The sequence below is a fragment of the Haliotis asinina genome, chromosome 10, assembly GCF_037392515.1.
Source record: "Haliotis asinina isolate JCU_RB_2024 chromosome 10, JCU_Hal_asi_v2, whole genome shotgun sequence".
Taxonomy (NCBI): Eukaryota; Metazoa; Mollusca; class Gastropoda; order Lepetellida; family Haliotidae; genus Haliotis; species Haliotis asinina.
In genome coordinates, this window is record NC_090289.1 from 8,660,405 (window position 1) to 8,682,691 (window position 22,287).

Below are 22,287 nucleotides of genomic sequence, written 5' to 3' on the forward strand. Positions count from 1 at the left end.
CCAAACTGATGATTTCTTTTGTATACAAGTTACCTCCAATTTCTTGTTATCAATATGCCCATATGAAGGGTTTGTAATGAAATACAGTGGAAGCCCTCTAAAAATATCCCAGTATAGTGAGCATGCCACTTAAGCGAACTTTTCCCTTTTCAACCTAAGAATGATATTAACCGTAATCCACTGTGCTGTTAAAACACATTTCGCTAATCTTCAATGCCATCTTGACATGGCAAGTGACTCACAAATTGGTAGACACCAATTACTTTAATTTGCCAAGCAACAAGTGCCAGTTTACGTCACCTACTTATGTTTAACCACCATACTTAACTGTAATTCACTGGTTTTGTGAGCGTTAACAGCTAACTGTACAGTCAATCAATTGGGAGGTTTGTATTGTGCCGAAGTGTGGAGGAGGCTGATGCCAGATTACCGGGTGCAGATGATCGTAAATTAACTAACTTCTGCCGAGATCAAATTCTTGTGCAGATATTGAGAGAATGCCAGATTGGAGGGATGTTGTTTTTGAGGGCTTCCACTGTACTTAAATATATTAATAATGAAATTTTGAGAAACATAAATGAATTTGTTGGTAACCTATTGGCAAACATATATTTTCCCCTTATCTTCCCGACATTTAACTGAATCAACAAAAATCCCTAACAGATATTATGCTTCTTGCACTTAATCACTAATTAGTGTTACCATGGTTATTTTGTTGGAGACTGTAATAAAATTTTCTGGGGATTTTTTTTTCATATTTCCTGTGTCTGAAAAGCATGTGTAATTGTAATTTTATTTGTCTTGTTCTATTTTCACTATTTTCATTAATTTGATATTTCTTTGAATAATTTTCCTGTATCTTGTAGTGTTGCATAGTCAAACTTTCTTTGTTATATTTGAAATTTTATTTGGTAATAGTCTCCATAGTAACCATTTACCAACAAAAAAGTCATCCCCATTACCATAGTTACATGATGTTATTATGCACAGAATTCTAGCCAATCACAAGCCTCTTGGAGTGTATTCCTCTCTGGGATAAAGGATTTGCCTATCTACTATAACCTCCCTGCGAAGGTAGAAGTATTGCCTCCCGCTCCCATCAGTATTTCTCTTGGTGGTGGCAGTATGATGTGGTTGATGCATCGTTGATGTGGAGGTTGTACCGTGTGGGATGATGGGATACATTGTAAATGGAGTCATGGATTTCCATAAATGATAAACAAATCTGGTGCCATTAAGGCACAAACTATGCTTGGGTTTTTTCCAACAACTTGTAATGTCAATCTGTGTCAATTGCTTTTTGACCAATTATTTGAAAAGTCTCACAAGAATAATTGTGATTATTACTTGACATGTCAGTTTTGGTTCTGGGACCATTTGATATTCAGGGACATGAAGCCTAAGTAAGTGATTTAATTTTGAGGTTATAATTGTTCTTTGGGTAAACATTTTGGCAATCCCAAGAAAGAGCATTGATCCTTTTTCCTTAAGCAATTGTTATTCTGTCCTATTATGATAAAATATTCCAGCTCAAAAGTCATACAATTAACATGTGAAAGGTGTTTAAATTTTAGTTGAATGAATAAAATAGAAACAGTTGGTGTGGAAGAAATGTCGACATGGATAGACACAGTAGTGCGTAAAGTTAGGTTTGCTTCTGAGATATCTTGTGATGAAACAAATGCTTAATTTATATTTGAGGAAATTAGATGACCAGTTACGGGTGGACCTGTTATTTTTTGTATTCATGTATACACTGAGTGAATTTGTATGTGCTGACCATGTGGTAGTGCTTATATTTACTTCAGTATGATGGTCCTGTGGCTTAATATCTAACTTCCATCCTGTGAACACTTATAGAAAAACCCTGAAGATTACCCATGTCGGATCCAACAATGTGATAACCAGTGATAAGGGTATCATGCAGAAGGACACACATCACAGATCAGTTAAATTAAAATTAAAATTTTGCAGAGAATAATTAGTTCGTTGACCTTCCTGAGGCTCTTAAGTTTCAGTCATACACAACAACAAAGCACACATGGCATGTGGTCTCATCTATTCAGAAGCTGAAAGAAATTGCCCCTTTTCACCAGCAGTGAATGGGTACTTGGTGGGATGAGATAACATGGTCATATGTCAGTCAACCTTTGGATATGTGCACACTGACCCTCTGATTGAGGCAATAATGTTAGCACTTTGAGCATACATCTTGTGTACAAAAGTACACGCCATACTGTTATATTGTCAGGGGAGATCACTCTCACGCTCGGTTGTAACTATCTGTATTGGAACAGTTCTGCATTCTACATGAATATTGTCAAATATTTTTGCCAACACCACATATGAACACTGTATTACACAAAACCCAGCAGTCTAACCACAACCCAGCAGTCTTTTGTTGGCATTTTAGATGTTGGGTAGATGAAAAATGAGGACTATTTTCAAGAACATACAACTTCTTTATTCTGTACAAGTGACTTTTCAACATAGATTGTAATGTTGTCGATGAAGTGCCAGTCGAACTTCTTCCCTTTGTGAAAATGAAATACATATGATCTCTGTGGTTTATTTTAACATGTATTTTTTATTTTGTTTACTATTTTATTGTGAAGTGAATCCTTTTTTAACCTGTCACAAATATTAACATGATTTCTCACATTTTCATTTTCCTTGTTTTGTAACATATTGTCATTTAGGTGATGTGTAGTCTTCATGTTGAAGTGTTTACTTGTCATACTGATGAAGCAGGTTACATTCTAAACAACTTTCTGTGACATTGCTAGAATATTGCCAAGAGCGATGTAGAATCATAATCTCTCTATTGTCATATGTGTTTCATTTTTCTTTCTTTCATTGAGATCTGTGTTTCTGTTTGTATTCTCATATTCCTTCTTTATTTCTTTCTATTTCTGATCATCAGTTAAAATCCTTTCTTGCAATTACTAACACTTAAGTATTCTAAATGATGGTGACAGAGTTGCCTGCCTTAGACATGTCTGTATCCTGTGGTCATTAGATTGGGTTCATTTCCCAGGTTTGACCTGATTCTGATTCTGATTCTGAATTAAGGTCTGAGAGTACCATAACCTGCGACCATTTTAAGAGCTTTGAAAATATGGGCCGGGTTCATATTTGGGACATTTAGTAGCCTCTCATTACATGCATATGTTGCTGGGATATCATCAAGAGATTCACAACATTTTTACTTCAAAAAGATAATCATTTGCTTGAAACTTAACATGCGAACTTTTTTCATCCAAAAGTAGCATGAGGCCTAGAGGGACGTACCGTAAATATTCTGATAACTGATGCAGTATCATGATACAGTTTGCTGTACAGGTATGATTTACAAGTGTATCATGATTCTAACTATACCTTCCATGCTAACAGCTCTGGTAAAAATATGTCGTTCTATATTTGGGCTGTGGTAAACGAGTGTTTAAGTATAAGTAAACCAGTGTTCCTGTATCATCAGATGTTTATGTTCCAGAACACCACCCAAGTGGCACGCCCTAGTTCCCCTGATTTTCCTGACATCACCAATATGACCGCCATGTGGGAAATGGTATCCCAGGGTGACGGATTGTTCAACGTTGGCAGTCTCGTGTCTTTCGCACAGGATAATGTTGGCACTTTCATGTCTGTGAGTTGACATTTGACTTCAATGCACGCAGAATTAGTACACACTGAACCTTGCAGTGTCAAATTGTCCTCACCTTTTGTTGGTGGTTTGAGTCCATTTGTCTGTTAGGAATGAACCTTACAATCTTGTAATTAGTTACCCAGTATCAATACTATATGTACATTTCACTCTCATTGTCAAAACAAACACTCTTTCCATCAGGAAATTAAAAGTAATTGTGAACAGTAGACTTTGAAGCATTTGAAGCAGACATTACATTGATATTGTTAGCTTGTGAGGTGCTATATCAAATGTTTTAAATGATTTTTGGATTGTCATACAAGATTTATCATATAGTTTATTGGATCAATAACAATCCTTTGAATGATGATGTATCTAAAATGTCCTGCATTATCAGTGACCTGTGAAGGTCTGGGGTAGTGTAGCCCTTCAGCAACCCATGCTTGCCACAAATGGTGACTCTGCTTGTCGTAAGAGGCAACTAATGGGATCGGGTGGTCAGGCTCACTGACTTGGTTGGCACATGTCATCTGTTCCCAGTTGCACAGATTGATGCTCATGCTGTTGATCACTGGATTGTCTGGTGCAGATTTGATTATATAGGTGGAAAACGGCTGAGTGAAGCGTAAAACTAAACTCACTTCATTATCAGCCCTGTGGTCTAATGTTTGCATTTGTATCAAAATATTGATGGCTTAGAACATGTTTGATGGCCTGTGAACTAATAGGTTGACAATGTTTCATGACGTTACTCTTCTGAACCAACCTGTCCATCGTCTCTGGTGACTGTGTTTTAGGTCTTTGAATCTCTCTGGATGGTGATCAAGTCCAACATGGACCTCATGATGAACATCGTCACCGCCATCTTGTCCATGGTTCTAGGAGGAGGAACAGCCATCTTGAATTTTATCATCTCAGCTGTGAGTATTTCCGAATAACCATTCATGGTGGTAGAGACAAGGGCCATGTTTCAAGTGCAGCTAAAATACTTCTTATCTGGGGAGCCTTAGTGAACGAGGAACCAAAGAGAAATGATGGCAGTCAGTGGGGCATGGTGCAGTTGGGCCCAACACTGTTTAACTTGTCAATATGATAACTGTCAAATATCTGCTGAGTTACTAATAATGGATGTGTAATTGTTCCAGATCTTGTTTCTGACGACCTTATTCTACTTGCTGGCATCTAGTGGTAACCAGTACAAACCGCTGGAGTGGTTCTCCAGCATGAGCCCCGCAGGATCGCAGCAAGGGGGCAGCAAGATGGGTGGCGCTGTAGAGGAGGCAATCAGGTAGATATCACATGCTCTCAGGTGGGGGACAGCAAGATTGGCGGTCCTGGTAGGAGGCAGTCAGGTAGATATCACAGGTGGGGGAAGTAGAAGAGGGTGTTTGCTAAAGACAGCTAAGAGAATCGGAAGGTCAGGTTTGCTGACTTGCATCACAATCATCACATCCCAGTAGATTGGGGCACATGATGTTCAACGGTGTCCAGACTCATTTAGTTACTGATCATCATTGTGTAGCAGAATATTGCTGCGTATGATCTTAAACAACAAACAAACAATGAAACACTTAACAATAGATGAATTAAGAGTTAATTTTGAACAACCATGCCTTGACTCTGTCACAAGCACATCACAAGAATGCAGGCAAGAGTGTAGCTACGACATGTTTGTGTAACTACTTGTCCCGTTTATTTTCTGTTAAAATTTGTCTACATGGCACCAATGAGCATTCATCTGAGATCCGAAAGCCTGAAAGGCATTGCTTTTTAAATCAGTTTTTTCCAAACATTTAAATTATTACACCCATTGATAGCAAAGACTTCCTTTCCAGTGGAGTGTTCATGGCTTCCCTGAAGATGGCTTCTTTCTATGGCTTGTTCACCTGGCTTACACACTTGGTATTTGGCGTCAACATCGTCTTCATACCATCAGGTGAGGCAACACTGTTGTCATGGATACCACAAGTTCTGTATAGTTGCATTAAGACAGAGATTTTTCTTGAATTCTCACAAAGTGCCCCTGGCATGCGTTATGCAAAAAATTGCATAAAGTTCAAAATCAGAACAAATATGCACCTTGTTCATAAGTGTTGTAATCTTGGATGCAAACCCAATTTGACCTCACCTCAGTGGTTTTCTCTGATATTGCCTTTCCATCCTCAATGGCTAACTGTTGTATGCACCAACATGTCCATGAAGTATGGAACATCCTGTTTAAGTTCTGGTTGTTATCTTCAGCTCTCGCAGCCATCTTTGGCGCCATCCCGTTTGTTGGCACCTACTGGGCTGCCTTCCCTGCAATGTTGGAGCTCTGGCTGGGTCAAGGTCAAGGTCTTTTGGCTATCTTACTCTTCATCGTGCACATGCTGCCAGCCTATGTTGTAGACACTGCCATCTATAGCGAGATCAAGGGGTGAGAAGAAAACTTTCAGTCTGCTTAGAAAATCTAATGCTTTGATGAATTTTTTGATTGAACTTTTGTAACATTGTTTAACTTATAGATCAGCAAATAGCTCCTATGTACTATTTGACATAATGTCTCGGATTGGTTAGATGTTTAGCATTGAATATATACATGTTGTCACCATTGTGTAAGGAGGTGATATTTAGAAATAATTTAGACAGTTTTACTATTTTGTGACTTAACATCTTTATGGCATGCTGGCAAAAAAAATGTGAAGAGAAAACACTCAGCGTCTTTCATCAGTAGGCAGTGACAGGTGCTTGGGGACAATATGGGATCACATGGGCACGTATCACTTACAAACAGTCTTAGAAAGACATATAGGTATATAGACCCTACCCTAGTACTATTTAAGTGTGGGGGCAGTGAGGAAGCGTAGTGGTTAAGGCGTTCGCTCGTCACGCCGAAGACCCAGGTTCAATTCCCCACATGGGTACAATGTGTGAAGCCCATTTTCTGGTGTCCCCTGCCGTGATATTGCTGGAATATTGCTAAAAGGGGCGTTAAACTTAACTCACTCACTCACTATTTTAATGTGAATTTTCAATGTCTTGGGTGATCCATGATTTTGTGGCGGAATTGTGGAGGTAGTTGTTTTTTGGTGAGTCATGGCTTATAACTGTTCAGATAGAGATCCGATTGTGACCGTTTATAGTTCATTTTATACGGAAATTATCTAGCTTTCGATCCTTAGGCCTCTGCAGAGGCTTAAAAATATTTTATGTGGTAAAATCATTTGATTTAGGAGGTGGTGGTTTCATCGTGACATCCCTTTCCATTCACATGCTACTAGGATAGGGTCTATACACCTATTTGTCTTTCTAGCACTGTTTCTAAGCAATGCATATCCCTGAGGATGTGAGCTGGGTAATTAGGTTGTGTGGAGATGAAAATTAGATAGTACAGTTATTATGGGCTGAACTTTTGTTTAGTTTAGTTAAGTTTAGTCAATTATTTCCATTTTTAACTACATTTCAACGCTTGACTTTCAACCAATTGTGAATTCAGCTTCTTAGAGGTGCATTTGTTTTTTTGGGCAATTAAAATGGTACGATTTAGTTCAGGGAAGTAGGTTTAAGAGAGCATGCTGGGTAATTGATTCCCTGATCAAGATCCTTAGTTCTTGATACCATCATGACAAAGGTGGAAAAGAACTCATTTCCTCACTCGTGTGTGTGCTTTTATTTAGTGGCCACCCTTTCATGACTGGCTTGGCCATTGCTGGAGGAATGTACTGCCTGGGTCTTGAGGGCGCCATTATCGGTCCCATTGTGTTGTGCTTCCTGGTCGTCATCGTCAACATCTATGGCACCATGATGCAGCCTGACCCCACCACTCCACAGGGAGGACCACGTAAGTTCATCATCGCTTCAGGGTTCACCACTTGCACTTTGGGTGTGTGTCACAGCATTGGTGCTTGAACAAACCTCATTCCGCAGAATTCCTATTCCTGCAATATTTTGTCTCTTTTACAAAGTTAATAATAAGTTTCCTTTAACCAGTTGGAATCAGATTAATACTAAACATTCTGTATGTATTTTGACATTAATGGGAAGTAATTGGCTACTTGTAAGTTATATAATGTTTATGCATGAGATTAACAATGTTGATATTGACGGTTATTGCAAAATGTATTTGAACTACAGTAACAACAGCTAATATCTTCCCAGCTAAACTCAGTGTGTGATCTACGTTAAAATGTATGCCAACGCTACATTCACATTTTCAGTACTAGGACTAACAGCCATTTTAGAGTGAGAATGTAAGACTTAATCATGCACTCTGAAATCAGAGTCAGACATAGACATTTCAGATATTTCCAAAGAATTCACAGAAAAATCTAACTTGTCCTCTGTGGTCTTGTTGTTATCAAATTCCTGCTGACACTTTTGAGATGCTTGCTTAAGTCATAACATGATTGCCTATTCTTTACATGCAGTACAAACTTCAAAATGGCTGACAAGGCAGTTATGGAAAGTCAGTTGTAAACTCGTCACCACTTCCAGGATTAGAAATAAAATTTTGTTTTCTCTAGTCTGAAAATTAGATCTGGTAAAGTGTTTTCATCTGCAATAAAAAATTTTGTAAATTTGTTTGCGTCTTATCAGAATTTATTCATCAGAGAAGAGCACACATGTTAGTTTTGAATACTGATCCCTGGAAATGTGAATCTTTTGGTAAAGCATGTATTATAATTATTTTAGATTTAATAAAAACTGTACTTTAAATCCATGAATATTAGGTATAGTAGCCCATCACACTTAATTAGTATTACTTTCTCATGAAGCAGCATGACCTGTTTTGTATAAATAAAACCAGTATTGTGAAGGAAATTCGATTTTGAATGACACTCGAGCCGAGTGAGCCTATGTCTGACTTCTAGATCTAGGATGCTGTTTGTTGTCTGTTGATCAGTCTGTTATTGTGTTACTATGGTAACCTGGCATGGGAACCCTTAAAGTGTCTGGATTGAGAATGGTGTAGGAATAGTGAAGAAGTTCTTCAAGTGGAACAAATAGTACCCGTATAAACTTTGTGTTGTTACAATTTGTCAGTATCCCTAATTGTATCCATGTGTTTTTGTTTTCAGTGTAGTTTCAATATTTTTTTAAAAGTTTATTGTAAATGTGAATACTTAGGAATATTAGTATGAAGAACAATATTAGCAAGTTTCTATTCCCCAAATGTATACTTGTGGGTTCTGAATTTTTTTAAGAAAATTAATTAAGTAAATATGGATCAAAAACATACTTGCATGAGCTCTGAATGTACTTACGTCTCATAAATGTCAAGGTCAGAGCATGATATTAAAGAGACCAGTGTAATGTATACTTTCTGACATAAAACACACAAACGCATCTAATTATAAACATCAATTTTGTTTTCTGGGAGTTTTTTAGCAGATGTGATGCACATGAGGACATGACAATTCATAATATGTTTGTCAGAAATCAACCTAATTATTGTTTTAGTAGCTATAGGGAAGTTACTGGTATAGTTAAATGGTCAATCGACTATTCTGAGCATCATCTGAAAACAAGGGTCGACGTTGCAAAGCCATGCATGAAGCCCTTGATTAAATAGCATGTATATAACTGAAAGTGTACTTATTCTTTTATGACATTGCTTTGTAAATAAGAAAATATACCTGAAACAGTAAACTGTTTTACGTTATATGCTACCAGTAGAGCGTGTCAGTGGTGAAGGATACCCTTGATGCATCTAATTCTGAAAATGTGTATTGAATACAATAATGATAAACATTTAATGTATGCATACATACCACTAATAGATAAATTTTAATGCTTCTGTAAAGTATAATGGGAGTCTTTATCAACAAATTTATATACAGAAGATATAAATATTTGTGTGTAATGTTGTTTATTAGATAATTGAATGGAATGTTTGTCAATATCATATCTGACCTGTGTTTGTTTATATACCAGGAGTAGCATTTCGCCACCCAATGAGTCAAAGCAGGAATGCTACCCAGTGGAATGTTAAACGGTGAACCATTTATATTGACCACTGGGCTTTATCCTTGCACATCAGGGCGCCGTTCCACAAAGTAATCTTAGCACTAAGATTATCAGAACTCTTTAGTTTAACATAGGCTGATGATCGCTTTGTGGAGTGGAGCCCTGTGCTTAGATTCCCCTGTATCCGTGGCAGTCATGTATACCGTGTCTTTGTCATTATCGATATTATTGGTGAACAGTGGTACACCATGCAACGGTTTGGCAGATATCGCTGTACGCAGCTCTCGGTTCGGTACAATTCTGTCCAGTTCATTAACAATAAAACTCTATAGGATAAACGTTTTGATTGAAAGGCATTGTTGGTTTGGTTAATGTTCAGTGAAGAAATCTTCTTGGGATCGGGACCCAAACAAAAGTGTCTTTACAAGATCTTATTCGTCCAATCGAATTTGTATGAGTTGTTGACAGTAGTGGCACAGAAATGTCAGAAATTGTACCGACATGAAGATGTCATCTAGAATTAAATAACATGGAATATTCGTGATGACATTCCCTAAATAATGTGCATAAAATGAGAAGATGATATTTTCAAAGTCAGTTTTGGCATACTGAATACTGAACCAAAAACAAAATATCGTGTTACACCATTTTAGCCCCGGATATTATCATCACAGCTTGTCATCTTGCAGCCATGAAATATATTTCCATGACCAGTTTGTCCATTACAGTGTTCAGGGTATGAATCAAATTATAATCCATATAGAGCTCCAAGATCGATTATTTTTTTCATTTATTTTGCCCAAGAAGACCTTTCTTTTAAATCCATTTAAATTTCATTTAAGGAGTGGATGGCATTTAGTATGTTTCGTGCTTATTGACAAATTACATTGGTTTAATCACACACACAATTGCCCATATTTCTGGTCTGTCAAAAAGGGAAGTAACTGTGTCAGTGGATGTGTGGACATATAAGAGTTATCTCCCTTGTCATGTCTTCGTTTTCATTGCTGCTGAGTGGATCACTGAAAATAAGCACTACACACTGCTATTTGCGTTGCCGATAGTCCTTTTCCCAGGGTATAGATGCGACATGGTAATACTAGGTGTTCATGGTTGGATGACACAGTTTGGGATACTTTTGTTTGGCATCAGAGCTTGACACTAATGACAGTTGCTTATAAAATGTAATCGAGGACAATCAGACATATGGTCTAGCATATAGTATACATGGCTGATATGGTGTCTGACATCCCCGCCTGTCTTCACCTGCTGTCTGTTCCTGCCTCCAGGGGTCACTACTATCTGCATGAAGTCATTGGATGCAGATTGAAGTGCATCGTATATCGTATATGTCTTCATCACATGTATTCCGACCCAGACAGGGTCATGTGACCTTTCCCTGCTGTATTGAATGTACTTAGTGTCCTGTATCCATGTAGACTATACAGCAAGAGAAACGCAATTTTCGAAAAATGTAATCTCATAAAAGTGAGCATACATGTGTATGTCTTCTCTTTAAAAGCTTGACAAGAAGCCAGAGTTGCATTTCTTTTCGTGTCCAGTATTTTTAGGGATTGGTCATCTAGTATTTAGCATAATCATACAACAACTTCTCTCTCAGGGTGACAATATTTGGATGGTCATAAAAATATAGCCTTTTTTGCATATCTAGTATTTTTTGTGCAAAAGGGAAATGAAAGAACCTTGGTTACTGAAAAAATTCTTGCCAAAATTTTGAAAAGTTATATATCTTAGACATTTCACTGTTGGTCTTATTGTTCACTTTTGGCTAATCTCTGGTTATAATTCCACTGTTTATAGGTGTAACAAACATGGTATCAACATTGAGAGGTTAGTTCAAAATGGCCAACATCTGGTACAGATGACCCAACTAATGGCACATCAGCAGTCACCAACCTGTGACTTGGTGTAAAAACCTTGGAGTCAACTTTGTGTGCAGACTCTTTCAGTGTTGTTACAACCCCTAGTGTACAGTATACAACCCTGTGCACATAAAAGAACCCACGAATATGTTGGTATATGACCAGATGGTGGCCAATGAATACATGCAAATGCCCATTTGTGGGTACAGCAACATGTAGTAAACTTGGACAAAATACTGTGACTATGTGTCCCAGCTCTCGCAGCTGTGAATGGATACCTTGTAATGATGAGAAAACCACATCAACTCAGTGCACCTAGTGGTTGCAAGAGTTGTATGATCCCCAGGGAGTTGAGATTTATGATACAATTGGTCGTTGAGATTGACATCCAGTGATCAAGTGCCTTATAGATTCTGAGCTGGAGATCAACGTTGTACAAATGTTAGCATAATGATAAAACCTGGGCACAATTTGACATGATCATAAGCATGTAACTTACGTAATGCTTTGAGCCTATCATCTGGAGTCTACAAGATCAGGGCACTAAGAATATTAAATATAGCAGTATCACAACATTATTTAGAGTTCTGTTACAAGGGGTGTCTCATGTTTTTAAACTAGAAGTGACGTGTACAATATGTTGTCTTCTACCCTTATCGCCTATGTCCCAATGTTTTATGTAGATAACATTTCTTTCAGGATATTGTTTGAGATTCACCATCATTATTGCCATTGATTCATCACTTGGAACATATATGTCATTATTTGTGATCAAGCAGCCTAAGGCACTGAAAGGTTCTTCGCAGAGTTGTCTCACTTTTGTTGGCGTTACACTGTGTGATGTTATCAGTTGGATCACATGGAACATGTATATCATTATTTATGGAACATATATATCATATATATCATTATATGATCAATCAGCCTGAGGCACCAAAATGTTCTATCCAGAGTTATAGCCCTTTGTTTGCGTTACAACTTTAATGTTTGTCATCACCATACTCACTGTTGTCACCGCAGTCGAAAAATCATGTCGGTTATTTTAGATCATGAAATTAATGAATCACCAAATTAATGCAAGTGGTGATTTGGGGCCTTAACTGGGTCCTGAAACAGGTATGAATAGCCTTACCTTTGAATAATATCTTTCATAGATTTACATGACGTAGTAGGTCAAATAAATAGTAAGTAGTTTAAGTTTGTGATGACAGCAAATGACACTATTAGTTAACTTGAACTGCTAGGAAAATAATCAAACCTCCATGAAATTAAAAGCAATTAGGTCATCGACAAAGCTTGCTGTTTCTGGACATTTTCACAACATAGCTGATCAGGGTTTTACTCGTGGTTTACAAGGTTACCCCGAACAAAGACGTCATTGTACATGGTTGCGACCTTCATCACTATTTGATCATCTTCTGTAAACAAACTGAAAACGACTGACACAGAACTTAGTGAGAAGAACGTCTAAATCTAACTTGTTTGTTGTCAGTTTTGTTATGTAGCTCAATGTTTCTATCAATGCATAGTAAGCATGCCATGACATTATTGTCTAATATGTCCAGATTGACATTCTTCACTTGCATTTTGGGCATTGATTTCATGATTTATAGTGCGCTCCGTCTGTGAGTTGTGTTGTAAGATTGTCAGCTTGATGTGGGAAAGGTTTTTAGTGATACAGGTGTCAGGCTGTAAGGGGTTCATTTTGGTGACTCATATGACCTTGGTGTTGTACAGACACACCAAGAAACAGGAACCTATTAACAAAGGTTTCTGACTGCTTCAAAGTACAGTCAAGTCTCGTTAATCCAACATCAGCCATTGCGCAGCAAATTGTCAGCTTAGTAAGGATGTCAGACTAAATAATGAGACTAAGTTACATTTATTTAATTTCTTACCAACAAAGACGTCAGATACAGCCAACTGTCGGATAAATGGAGGTCGGATTAACAAGACTTGACTGTATACAGCTGAACTCATTTCAGTGCCTTGGATGTTTTGGCCCTTCATGCCCTTCATGCTGTTAGCATAGTTAGTAGACAAGCGCTTAGCCGATATATTTATTATATCTTTGTACAAGAAGATTCATACATCGTTAGTGGCAATCGTGAAGCATGTACATCATATAGATAGCTCATAGTCATGTTATATTCCTCATATACTATATTCCATCCATTAGACATACAGGTATCCATAGTTTCATGCAAGATGTTCATGGGTCGTGGGTTAGTGGCTGGTATCTCTTCTATTAATACCGCATTGACAACTCACTAAATATATGGGAGTGATAATAACTTTCTATATGTTAATGTGGATGGTTAACTGTATCAAATGATGAATCAGGTCTGAATTAGAAACTCAACTTTACTCAATGTGAGGCTGGTTTATTATGGAGCCGAGTCATCTCATGGATGAAATTCGGCATGTCCATTCTGCATAAGCTCAACTGACAGAAAAGGAAGCCACACATTCATGATGTCACCAAAGATTCTCTCTGCAACTAATCAAGTGCTTGGCCAAGTCGATACCTATTTATCTGTTCCCCAAGCATTTCAACATATTACAAGAGAATCAGTATTCTCAATATGTAGAAAAAACATCATTTGAAGAATTCTTACTAAAGTTTTGTGAAATCAGTATAAAGTCAGCTTTAAGAATCTGTTTCTAATTATTTTGTTTCAAATCATAATGGGTTGAAAATGAGGATTATGTGTTTCATGTATTGAATGTATGAAAGTATACTTGATTTGTGACCTCTTTTTGAAAATCAGACACATTTTGAGTGGCATGGTATGGACTTTAAAAGTGAAAAAATATCCTTTTCCTTGTTTCTTATCATGAAACCTTAAAAGTGTTTCTCATTTTATGACAAGGGTGTATTTTTACATCTGACATAAGTGATTATCCCTTTCAAAAGGTTGGTAGTCATATTAGTGATGGGTGTAAGTCTGGGGAAAAGCAGGGCAAAAAAATATGAAAAGTATTAAACAAGCCAGATGCACGAAGGAATTAATATTTTCATTTTTACATTGTATGACGAGTTGTACTTAAGAAGTAATTAATGTATTGCAAGTGATTCGTGATTTGTTTACCGAGCAGTTGTCATATCTCTCATTTACATAATGGTAAACAGTTTAGGCCACAGCCACTAATGGAATATAGCTTCTGATTGGCTGATCACAGAAAGAAGGGAAGGATTTGTTAGGCATTTATGGACTGAACTACTTCTATATTATTGTCTTTGGTTTATAAAAATGAAATATTATTAAAGCAGGTCTTCTGTCTGCTGATTTAAATATTTACAACAGTTGACTTTATTTTGTCTTTGCATTTGTTTGGATTATACATGTAGTTGTATATATTCAATGTATATTTACCTACATATGTGATTTACCTTCATATATGTCTTCTGTGTCTACAACCATGTCAAGGAGCAAATATTAATGAATAATGTTAACAATGGTTAAAGATAAACATTTAGAAAATTTTGAATCCCTGAAGAATTTAACGACCAATGTTCGTCATGGTATCTGAATTATGTAACCAAGTTTCAAACTCATGAAAGATTAAAGAATATATATTATCCTGCATCATATATTAACTGTACCTCCTGGTATCCCTCATTCATCATATACCAACTCCATTTTTTATTGGGATATTTGATTTTTCCTTAATTCTTAAAACCAATTTACATGATTGATTATAAATGGAATGATACATGTGATTATCCCAGTTAAACTTGGAGTGGTATACCTCACTTACCTCATCACACTTCATTCATCACAATGTTCACTCAAAAAGATTCAATATCAAGAAATAGTACATTATTTCAAGTCTTATAAATACATGTATCATATATATTTACTGTTTAAGGTATCTGTAAGTTACATCTTACATTTCAGCATACTCGAGACATGAATTAGCATATCTGTTTAAGAAATCTGGTATCTATTCGTTATTCTAAGGAAATATATTTAATATATCTGTTATTATTATATGGTTATATATCGTTATTATTGGACAGGTTTCTTACAATAGGTATCATTTATGCACAATTATACTAGGCTATTGTCACAATTGTCTGTGTTAAATTATGATTGATTTGGCTCTTTTGACATTAAGATTATTATGAATTTGGCTCTTTTGACATTAAGATTATTATGAATTTGGCTCTTTTGACATTAAGATTATTATGAATTTGGCTCTTTTGACATTAAGATTATTATGAATTTGGCTCTTTTGACATTAAGATTATTATGAATTTGGCTCTTTAAGATCACTGAAATGGTCCACTTATGCATCTAAAAATGATTTGTTTATCCTATTGCAGGTCGGTCAGTTCGGACACAGTGAAGCTCTCCTGAGGTCAGGGTCAAGGTTATGTAGGACTCTAATGGAGGATGAATCTTCAGGTCAACAACTGACTTGAAATGCATGTTGTGACAGTGTCGTGATAATAATATTACTCCTGTAGAAATCCGGTGGTGCACTGCAGACGGTTTGAAGAACTTTTATTATGAAATTTTCATTACCTCAAGCAAACCACAGCAGTCTCCAGCACTGGATGGGATACTTGTCAAATGATGTTTATGTCTGTTTACTGTTTGGGGCATAATTGATACTTTTACTATTAGTGTGAATGGCGCTAAATATGATAAATGGGTTGTGTATTGTTTCAGATTTGCACATGGTATTTTGTGTGTGTATGTTACAAATATTTAATATTGGTTAAGTCTTTACTTGTTGATTTATTCCTGTGTTTTTTAGTGGAAGGGTTTAAGAACTTTTTAGTATCAAGACTTGGAAATTGCTGTTAAACATAGATACATATCACAGTGGATAGAACCAAACAGTATAATGTACATACAGAAATCCAAAATTCAAGGAATTTGTATACATAAAACAATTATTAACTATTTTTTTAACAGTTATTTAAATGGAATGCAAATATTTAATACAAAGCAATATTAGGGTGGCTATCAGACACCAATTGACATCACCAGTTGACATCCCAAATGTGACACAGCTAGAAAAACTGTAAGATCTTCTACCCTGTTTTTAAGGTAGTCCTTGGGGGCGTTATGATAGTCCAGTGGTTGAAGCTTTTACTCATCACACAAGGATGCAGGTTCGATTCCCCACATGGGTATGATGTGCGACGCCCAATTCTGGTGTCCCCCACTGTTGCATTACTGGAATATTGCTAATAGTGTCATAGAACTCAATCACTCACTCAAGGCAACCCAAATTCCAATGTTCTAATTCTAGGTACAAAAAACGTGCTTTAAACAGTACTTTCAAGTAGTTAAATATTTGTGTGAGATTTTCTTAGTGTATTATAGTTTACAGAGAAGCCCTTATGATAGTGCTTTTATGGATCTCTGCAGTGCACCAGATATGTAGGGGATAACTAATACAGCCATCACTGTCAAATATGAAGGTCATTTGCTGATGAAGATAATCTGCTTGATTGTTGAAGAAATATTTCTGTCAGCCGTTCATTGCAGTTTTGAAAACACTCAACTAAACTTGAATATATGTAGGGTTATGTAAGCCATTGTTTGTGCAGTATATATTGATCTATCAGAGTGATGGGTTTGTAAACAAGAAGCACAAACCTGCTTGAGATCTCTCTGTATGATATTTATTTAACTGTAAGTCATATTCTTGAGGCATGACACCTCTCAGGCTATGTGTTGGTTGTGTAATTGCACATCTTTGATAAACTTCTGTGCATATATATTGTTTCCTGTGCGACTTTGTAGGGGATACTCACAGTCAGGTGTACTATGTCAGATCGCCATGGAAACCTGACAGCTAAACTTGCATTATTATCCTCAAACAGTTTTTCAGTTATTTGTGTGAATAAAAAACTCAAAATGAGAGATTTATTATGATATATTTTACATGCTTAAATTGAGAGACAATTCACAACTGGCGTGATACATTAATGTGAAATTATATCACTCTAAGTACTGTTTCCCTCAGAACTATTTGTGCTTCTAAATGATTGCATTACAAAAGCTGAATATCTGGTGCATGCATTTGAGCAGAATATGATGTAAACATTTACAATGTATAATAGTTATACTGCTAATTTTTCATCTAAAACTTGGAAACATGCTAAAACATGGGATGAATACAGGCTGAGTATTTAAGTAAGAGAAGTCTTTTTAATATGTTCTCGAAGAGACTATCTTACTGGTATCAGTGGTCTTTATATTTTTTTACTCTGTCTTTTTTTTCATACTTTTTTATCTAGTCTCATGTGCAATAATAGTAACTTTAGGAATGTTCAAATCTGTTTTTGTGTTACTAATAAGCATGTAAACCGCTTGAACATGTTGTTTGGAAAATCGTTTCGGAGAAATATGTTTTGCATAATATTGATTCAGGTGTTGTGTTCAGTGAACAATATTTGTTACTTTTAATTCTAGGCAAGAGTTGTATGTTGTACAGTTTGGAAAGGCAGACATATCTCATATGTGTATTTTACGCTGGTGGGTTTGTTATTTTGTCCTTTCATTTATTTGAAACTGCAATTTAATCTCTTATACATATTTTCCAGTCATGTACACATCCATACTTTTAACTAGTCATAAGGAAAGTAAAGCAAAAGGTTCTTTAAGTTAGCAAAAGAAAGTTCGAAAGTTAAATTTGTTTCAATATTGAGTTAGTGACAGCTATACTTTTACTACATATTCTCATAGGAACATTTTGAATTTTCGTCCACACAACCGAGAGAGTCACAGATTTGACTGTTGTCAACTTAAGGTATTCCAAACTGTCAAATAGAGGAAAGAGTAAGTGATTTCTAAGTCAGTCTCTCTAAATTTGTCAAAATTATACAATCGATTATAACCAATCAAAAGCCAGTAATTCCTACATTATTTTTCAAATATAAACGGTACGAGATCATCATATATATGATTATTGATGATGTGATTCAAGACATATCAGTTGTTTGTTTCGGTTGCTGTTACAGCAAATTGAATTCATTACTCAACACATCGATGAGATCTGAATTCAAACATCTTAAGATGTAAGTTGATTTTAATGTATATTTGTTTGTGCTGTCTTATAAAAATCCTGTACTTTATTCTGTCAGTGACTGTTTTTGACATAACAGTCTCAAATGTGAAGATCGTGTAAATACAGGAACATATTTTCTCGTGATCTTTTATCACCTCATCGCCTTCACCCTCCTCCGTCCTGAGCTTGCCACACTACCAGTCTTGTGTACATGACGTCCTCTAGCTAGTCTCAAACTATGCCAAAACAGCTGAACTGGAAATTCTACAAAATTTGAAGAAAACCCATTAGGATTCAGATATATAGACAAAAACATATATTTTCATCAATTAAAGACATATTCGGACTTTACTTAACTTCCATTCATTGCATTTTTCATATATTTCAACTGGAATCATTGCAAGTAGCAAACATTATTTCAGCATAATTGTCCTGCAGAAATGTGAAACTGATTTCAATACCTTTGCTATTGTAACTATTTAGCTGACAACTTACTTTATGGTGAAACTGCTAATTTGGATCCTTATACCTAGTTTACAATACTTTGAAGTTGGCATCTCTGACTCAGACCATCAATCCTTAAAGTCAGCATTGGTTGCTTTGGATCGAATCAAAGGTGTTGTTCCTAAAAGACCTTAAAAGATACCAGTGATGTTTGTTTCAGTTTGATGAGTTCAAATTTAAATGGAACTCTGCTAAAGAGTCCTAAGCATTAGCTGGTGAATTTGTTTGATTACCTGTGAAGATGTTCATGGTCTAGATTTGCAAAACTCTTTTAGCACTACGATAGTCTTTAGTCTGTGTTAATGTATGGCTTTTATGACTGTCTTAGCGCTAAGAGAGCTTTGAAAATATAGCCCCAGAAATGTTAAGGCTATATTTGCAGCCTACAAACAGAAAGGTTAGGCAAACAAGTGGTTAATAGCGTGAGCAACAGCACGGGCATGATGAGATCAAAGCTGGCCAACACTTTATAATTATACATTATATTATAAGCATCCAAACATGATTAAAACAGATACCTACAGTAGACTGGAATAGATGTTTTCATGTCTTGAAAATTGAAGAATCTTATCAGATTATTGAAGATCAGTCATTATTCAGCAGAAACAGTAAAATGGGTTGCATTATTATCTACACACTTTATTTGAAGTTCATTTGTTAGATAGAGGTTGTTGTTCTTTCATGGGAAAGCTCATTTCTGGTGCCATAGTATGGTTGAATTGTCTACAGCAACATTAAAATCCAGTCTCTCTTCTACGTGCTGTTTGTAATTTTGAAAATAAATCAGCAAGACTGACAGTGTGTGCAAGACTTTGGTAAGCTTTCAGATGCTGCTCTGAACTTAGTTTAGGCTCATGAGCTTTCCTTTCTTCATACTCCTAGCTTTCAGTATATGTCTGTGTCAGTAAACAGTAACAGATGGTATCACTGGGATAAGATGGGCAATGGTACCGACAGTGTATGGTACCAAGTCTGCTATTTTGCCCTTATCAGGCTTGTGATTACCATGGCTACACAGGAAATTATCTTATATTTACCTTCTGTCAAAGTCTCAGTTCAAAATAACATTACACTGTGTCTTTGTTTGTAACAATGTCTAACGCACAAGGGTATCATGTTTGTAGCAAATCTTTGCAAATGGCGGTTTCATAACCTTGAACCCAGTGATGTACAAGAAGATACAAATTACAGTTTTCTGGAATTTCATTTAGTCAACAGTGACATCCAAAGTTTTGATCTTTGGGCATTAAATACATGTGCAAAACACCAAATGTTTTTCTAAAGGATGGAGGAAACTCTAACTCCCCTCTTCTCCAGCCAACCACCTCTTCACCTCATTCATCTCAGTATACCAGTACTTGCTGTTCAAATACTTAGAACAGATTGTCCCACTGCAATAACTTGTGTTGAAAATACAGGGTAATATATTATCTCCTTGTTCTCCCTGCGGTGTTTTTTCTTCGGATAAAGTCTTTCATTTGGTCTGTTGGTTGTTTTGTTTAACATTTCTGGTTTTTTAATCATTATTATTAGCATTGAAAAATACATATGTGTTTGAAAGGTTTCTGTGTTGTACTTAGACTTGTATCCTTTATCAATGGCGCATACTTCTGTCTTTTGTGATTAAGATTTGAGGCATGAAACAACTGTGAATACTGGTTACATATTTGATGTGTTTCAAGACAACCATGACTTATTTATATCATATAAATAATTATTTGTTTCAAGATACAACCTAATTTATATGCAGGAATCAAACAATGAAAAGAGGAAATGCTTTCTGCATTCTGAGCTAACCAACTCCAGACTGCTAAGGAACTATCAGAAGTCAGTTAAATATTACTGAAATCAGATTTTGTACCCTGATTTGAAACCCCAGTTGAAAGGTCTTAATTCAGGGTACAGTGTAAAGTTGTAGCCATTTTGTTTTGACAGATGGAACTGTTCTAAGGACATTTTGGATTACCGTTGATCTCAGATTGGTGCTATATCTCATGCATGTATGTTGTGTTCTCTTCCTATCTCACATTCCTCTTGGCTTTATAGACATTTATTTATTGGTAGGACTGTAGATTAGTTTTAAAATGTGCCAATCTCTCTGTTTGTTACCTATTGAGTTTCTGTTTGTTATTGCAGTTTGTTTGTCATGAGAAGCATTGATGTGAAACAACAGCAGAGAATTTTGTATGTGCAACTGAAATTTCATTCTGCAAGGAAATAGTATGATACTGTTTTTCATCCATCTGATGCCCTATCCATCCATCAGAGCATTTTAACTTTCTTGACATTGGTGTTTACAATGTTCTCATTTATCTGCAGTAGGCTGATTACATTTTGTTAAGAATGTTACCTATGTTTAGTGTAAGAAATAAAGAGTTTCTATGTGTGAAACGCTCCTCATCCCATTCAGATAACACAAGTAGCAAATACTTCAAGCATGTCTAATGGACTAGTTTGGATTAATAGTGTTTTATATTAAGACTGTTAGACATATACACAGGGTTGTGGCTCAAACAGTATGATAACACAAAAACAGGTATTTTTAGGTCACATTTCTTTTGCTTAAAACGAAAGATGTTGGAACTTTCTCACCGGGATTTATCCCTCTTTTGGAAGCTCACATTCAGGTAGTGACCAGCACGAGTATCTTTGGCATGATATATTTTTAGAAGATACATATTTTGTGGTATTAAATTTGAAATGTCAAATCACAAAGTGCATCCCCTTTGCCCAAAGGCTGTGTCCAAGCTAGAAATAACCTGGGCCCTTATTCAGGAAACGTTCGTAGCCCTAAGAAGCCTTAACTTTGATCGTAGTCGATGTGTTAGGAATGGGCTTAAGATGTTCGTAGTCTTAACTTTGATCGTAGTCAATGTGTTAGGAATGGGCTTAAGATGTTCGTAGGGCTACGAACGTTTCGAGAATAGCTATCCTGAATTGTATATGTCTTCTTCAGCAAGACTAACAGTGATTGCTTGGCAGCACAAGTATATAGACATATTGTTTAGCAAATTGTGGGTTGTTTTTTTTTGTCAAAACTACAGATAATTTGAAGGTTGATTTTCCCCGGTTTTGCACTACAGTATAATATTCATGCTGTTGATGTTCACCTGTTGACACATCGAGATTTGACAAAATACTCATGTACAGACGGACTGGCTATGCATGTACAATATATGAGCCTAATGTATAATTAAAATGCTTTCAGGAATACAAGTATATTGTTATGTTTATATGACTAACTAAATCCTTCTTGTTATTTAAACCGTGAAGATC

General features: G+C 36.1%; 1 protein-coding gene across 2 annotated transcripts in view; it reads left to right on the plus strand.

Moving 5' to 3' along the window:
* LOC137298137 (transmembrane protein 245-like) overlaps nucleotides 1-22,227 on the plus strand; it is a 39,070-nt gene extending 16,843 nt beyond the window's left edge. Inside the window, exons 10-17 of one of the 2 annotated variants that reach the window (XM_067830243.1) lie at nucleotides 3,494-3,646; nucleotides 4,444-4,566; nucleotides 4,792-4,934; nucleotides 5,482-5,582; nucleotides 5,888-6,062; nucleotides 7,303-7,466; nucleotides 9,560-9,620; nucleotides 15,806-22,227. In XM_067830243.1, coding sequence (XP_067686344.1) covers nucleotides 3,494-3,646; nucleotides 4,444-4,566; nucleotides 4,792-4,934; nucleotides 5,482-5,582; nucleotides 5,888-6,062; nucleotides 7,303-7,466; nucleotides 9,560-9,620; nucleotides 15,806-15,839 — 954 coding nt within the window. In that variant the 3' untranslated portion in view covers nucleotides 15,840-22,227. The remainder of the gene's footprint in view (nucleotides 1-3,493; nucleotides 3,647-4,443; nucleotides 4,567-4,791; nucleotides 4,935-5,481; nucleotides 5,583-5,887; nucleotides 6,063-7,302; nucleotides 7,467-9,559; nucleotides 9,621-15,805) is intronic. The other variant, XM_067830244.1, reaches the window with a different exon arrangement.
* Nucleotides 22,228-22,287: the final 60 nt, after the last annotated feature.